Source organism: Cariama cristata, unplaced genomic scaffold (assembly GCF_000690535.1).
Source record: "Cariama cristata isolate BGI_N322 unplaced genomic scaffold, ASM69053v1 scaffold32386, whole genome shotgun sequence".
Classification (NCBI taxonomy): Eukaryota; Metazoa; Chordata; class Aves; order Cariamiformes; family Cariamidae; genus Cariama; species Cariama cristata.
In genome coordinates, this window is record NW_009620901.1 from 256 (window position 1) to 5,281 (window position 5,026).

General features: G+C 40.6%; 1 protein-coding gene across 1 annotated transcript; it reads left to right on the forward strand.

The window, feature by feature from the left end:
* The first annotated feature begins 112 nt into the window (after window positions 1-112).
* FABP7 (fatty acid binding protein 7, brain) lies at window positions 113-2,917 on the forward strand. The gene is made up of 3 exons (XM_009701767.1): window positions 113-322; window positions 962-1,063; window positions 2,544-2,917. The coding sequence occupies exons 1-3, from the start codon at window positions 113-115 to the stop codon at window positions 2,592-2,594; spliced, it is 363 nt and encodes a 120-aa protein (XP_009700069.1). The 3' UTR covers window positions 2,595-2,917.
* The last annotated feature ends 2,109 nt before the right edge of the window (window positions 2,918-5,026 follow it).

The following is a 5,026-nucleotide window of genomic DNA, read 5'->3' on the forward strand; positions in this document are numbered from 1 at the left end:
TACGGGCACGAGCGAAGCACCTAGCAGGTCACTGTGGTAGGATAAAAGCTGTAGAGCGGGGGAAGAGATTTCTCTACCTCGATGTGTGGCAAAAAAGATGTAAAAAAAATGAATGTCTGATGGAGTTCTGTTTTCTCTTGATGGTCTAGGAGTGGGGTTTGCAACACGGCAGGTGGGGAACGTGACGAAACCCACTGTGATTATCAGCAGCGAGGGGGACAAAGTAGTGATCAGGACTCAAAGCACTTTCAAAAACACAGAAATCAGCTTTAAACTTGGAGAGGAATTTGATGAAACTACCCCCGATGATAGAAACTGCAAAGTAAGTGAGCTGTCTGGCTGCACTGGCTTCTTTTTTCTTCTCTCCCTCCCTACCCCTGCCCCCGAGGCTGTATCTGTAGTAGGGTCAAAGGGAAAAAAAAATGTTAACTCCTGCTACTGCCACTTACAGCACTGTGAGGGACAGGAACAAAAGACAAGATTGCATCTTACTGGCCTGCTTACACCATGTCTTATCTGAAGCAATGTGTTATGTTGCCAGCCCCTGCCTATCTTCCAGTGTCAGAGAGTTGTGTTAGCTGCCCACTTTTCTTTCAATCTGAATATCATTTGGCATAACTTTTTCCAGTCGAAATGGGGAAGTGCCTTCTTCCCTGCATCTTTGCAGGCTTAACGTAAACGTTATCCCAAAGCACATCCGAAACAGTGGTTCTTGTGAGACTGGAACTCAAAAGGAAACTATTTTTTTCATGCTTTGACACAAACAAGAATTGTATGAAGCTCATCCTTAAAATGAGGATGATTCATGGGCTTGGCTTTAAAATGGCTGGGACTACTTTATCATTCTACATCCACATCCATCTATTGAAGAGAATTCAATAGAATAGCACATGCTGAATGTGTGAGCAGAATCCCAAATACCCCGAATGAAGGAATGTCTTTGTGTTTCTTGGTATCTCAGTCAGTTGTGACCCTGGATGGAGACAAGCTAGTGCATGTACAGAAGTGGGACGGCAAAGAGACAAACTTTGTGAGAGAAATAAAGGATGGCAAAATGGTAATGGTAAGTATAAACCTCACTGAGCATTCACATACGCCACTAACACTCCTCATATTTATCTCAAGCTCTATGAACAGATAGTGTTACTTACACACAAACCCTTAAACTAATTGGTGGGGAAAGCTAACAGAGATTTTTCAAATATTTATTTTCTTTTGTTTTGCATCTTGTTTTACTGTCACCTAAAAATTGCTGGTGGTTTTAGGCAAGCCAGCCTGTGGATTTCCAGAGTGTATATGTTCTTTCTAGAGTTGTATAAATGCCCAAGCAAAAAAAAAAGTTCTGGTGAGCTGGAAAAGATAAAGTTCTTGATCTGTGGCCAGTGCTCATTTAGATTTCTTTAAAAACTTGTTTTATATATGCATGCATAAATAATATTTAATTACACAGAACAGGGGTTTCCTTAAGAAAATAAAATTACAATATTGCAGGAGGTAGTAGCATTTTCGTATTTAATAATAAAGGGTCTATTCCTCCTGTCTTGTTTAAAAACTACCATAAACAGCAATTGTGTGAAGAAAAGTCTTGTGTTAAATTCACATTCCTTTCCTGACTTTTCAGGAACAGGAGTATGGGGTGAATAAATGGTGTAAGTTAAGTTACTGTATCTAATGTCCAGGGTCGCACTTCTCACGCTTATTTTTGGCACAGAGATGTAACTTTCAAAAATAAAACCTCTTCAGCTATACTAATCTATGACTTGGTTGTTGAAAACCGCTTAGCTTATTTTCTAAATACTTCAGAGAGTATCTGTATGGATGGAGTCTTCCAAATAATTAAAACCTTAAATCATACAGTCAGTGCAACACAATGTGACAGGCAGTTCAAGGGGAAGTACATGTTTTTTTTGGAAACAGCTACATGGATATACAGAAAATCTTTTCCTTTGGAATTTAAACACAGTGAGATACCTTCTTCCACTTCAGGAAATACCTCCAAAACTCACACACTGTAGTTAGTGTTCTGCAGATGTGCAGCCACTAAAATACTTAGTAGTTATAGCTACATAAGTGCACAGAATGCATTTATTTTAATACAAGGTTCTCCTTAAGTATATGCCTATGCATAATATTATAGAACATGGGTATAGAGGACTTCGGAGATTCAGATTGCACATCTTGCAGTGTGATCAGCTTTGGGAAAATAAGTGTTAAATCTGTATTAAAACAATGCTATACTTACTCATGAAAATTAGAAAAATTAAACAGTCATTTCTAGCCTCACTTTAGTTGCCTTGTAAATGTGCATTATGTGCTTCTTGGGTTTGAAAGTAGCACGGGGAAAGTTACATTTATCATGGGAACCATACCTAAGGTTTTGCCTCTTGTTCATTTAAAATATCAATAATCTAGACCAATTTGTTTTTCTATAAATTACATAACGTAAACCAACCTTGCTCTACTATGGACTTCTTAATATCTGTTAAGTCATTATAGAAAATGGTCTGGCATCTAACATGTTTGTCTTTTCCTTGGACTTGCAGACTCTCACCTTTGGTGATGTGGTTGCTGTTCGCCACTATGAGAAAGCGTAGAGTTTACCTGACTTCTGTCCAGATGTTACTTCTGCTGGATGGATTAACGTACCGTCCATAATTGAACGTAGCTAAAATGCACATTTCTGGCATGAAAGGTTAATAAAGAGTTGGGGGGGGGGAGTTGTTTTTGGTTTGTGTTTTTTTTTTTAAAGACAAAACTTTATGCCATCAAATTGGCAAGCTTGTGCTGTATAGTGAAACAGGTTAAACTTGGCATTAAATTTCTGAAACACTTGCCTTTTTTTTTTACAGTAAATGGAACAATTTGAATTGTTTTGGAATGCAGATCAAACAGAAATTAAAAGTTTTTTAAACCTGTGCTCATTTTGCATTTAATCAGCTGATATTCCTGTGTTCTGGAAGGACTTGTTGAACATTCCTTTTTCCAAGTTAAACAACAGAAAAGCATGTGGTACGCAACGCTGCAGCGGCCTCTCTATGTGGAGTAGAGTACATGGGGAAACAAAAAATTGCCTTTGCTGTACTTCAGTGGCGTCTCTGCAGGAGAAATCTAAAGACTCTGTCTTTATATATGTAGGCAAAGAAGTGAGAGGCTCAAGCCAGTTTCAGCTCTTCTCTTACACCGGATAACAAGTTCGCAGTGGTGCTAAGGTCAATAGATAGACAGCCTTCGATGTCAGGGGTGATCCTGTAGTTTTGGTTTTAATAGTTATGAGAGTTTTTAACTTGTTTTGGTGGGGTTTTTTGCTAATATACAAAAGATTGAAGTAAATCAAAGTGCAATGATCGAAGTGTTTCACAGGGTGAGAGGAAAGGACCAAAGTGATAAAAGACAGGACTGGGGGAGCCTAAAGTACAAAGCTTATCTTTCATCAGTCTCCACAGGGTGGGAGGAAAACAAAGGGAAAACAGTACAAGACAAACCTTCCAAGATTCCCCTTCCCTGAGCTGTAGTTTCAGGGCTAGTATGTACAGGAGATAACAGTTTGCACTGTGAACAACTTAAAATAAAATGAGAAAGTAAAACCTTATTCCTGAAGAGTATTTCCCTAAAAGACCAGGGTGGGAGAAACTGCCTTATGCTTCAGATTATTAGGAAAATGGAAAGAGGTTGCTGGCAGCACAGAGGAGATTGTTTGGAGAATCTGTGATGTGTGATGCATGGACTGCGTGGACCCCGTGGAGGTGTAGGTACCTACAACCTTTCCAGCAAGGGCAGGGCTGAGCTGTGGCTTCAGCTGGTCAGTACTTGGGGTGCGTGGCTGCAGAGGGAGGTGCAGGAGGGGCGTCCTGTCCTGCCCAGCTTCCCGGGCCTAAGACTGCACTGTGCCATCCTTCAGATCTGCTACGTACTATCATAGGAAGTGGCTTCTTGCTTCCCTGAATAGCTAGGATAACGTGGGTAGCTCATCTCACTCATCTGATAAAAGTTCAGACATAACTATGGCACCTAACCAACACAAATACTAGATTTAACGTTACTAGTTTTACTCTCTCATGAAGCTGCCTGAAAGGAACATCCAAGTCTTTTCTCTTGTGGGGAACACTATACATCTCGAAGACAGAGTCCTTAATTATGAACTATTATAACTATGTTGTATTTAGTGGATATTGATAGTTTTTAAAGTCTAGGAGCTAACTTTTTCCATCAGAGAAATGAAAAGTAGAACTTGTTCCAGTGGGATGGGGAGCTGCACCCTCTCTGTTTTGGGCTACTTCAGCTGCTACAGTGCAAGTTATGTTTAAACAGCATCTTCTGCCTTGTGGTTTTATTAGCTCATTTAATCCTCCGCTTCAGTACCCAACACAACTTTCATCGACCTCCCCGCCGTTGCTGCCTCTTTGCCTTCGGGTGCATTCGCCGCATGATTGTCCTTCTCAGGAAGGTGGGAACTGCTGCTTTTCCCTCGTCACTGGGGAAAACAGACTTGGGTCCCCAGTACTGGCATTCATCTTCACAAGTGATTCACGGGGTCATGAATTAAAGAAATAAGGTTTTTATTAAATTTGAGGAAGGGAATGAAAAGACAGATTGTTAACGCTTGGTTTACAAATAAACCCTGAATGGTAACTATTTTACATTACAGTCACTTTTAAACAAAGGCTGCTTTTAAAAAGTATGTTCTGTGAGTCACAGGACACCATCATGGAGCTTATTGGTGAAGTCCTTTACTATTCTAAAGATAAACAATATTAATGTCAAATTAAATAAGAGAGAAAAGTGGAGAAGTGGTGCCTGCAACGTGCCTCTGGCATGGCTCGGAGGAGTGGGCAAGTGAGGAAAATACCGACACACGGGACTTCCAGCTGCTGGTAAAACAGCTCTGCAAAGCCCTGGAAAGCAGATCTGAACAGAACAGCACGACGAGCAGCGGGGTGTTTGGGGGCAGCTATGGGATCCATCACATCATGGTTCTGGTCTGCTCCTGAAACTGACACCCGGTACTCTTCCTCACGGGAAGCTGCTC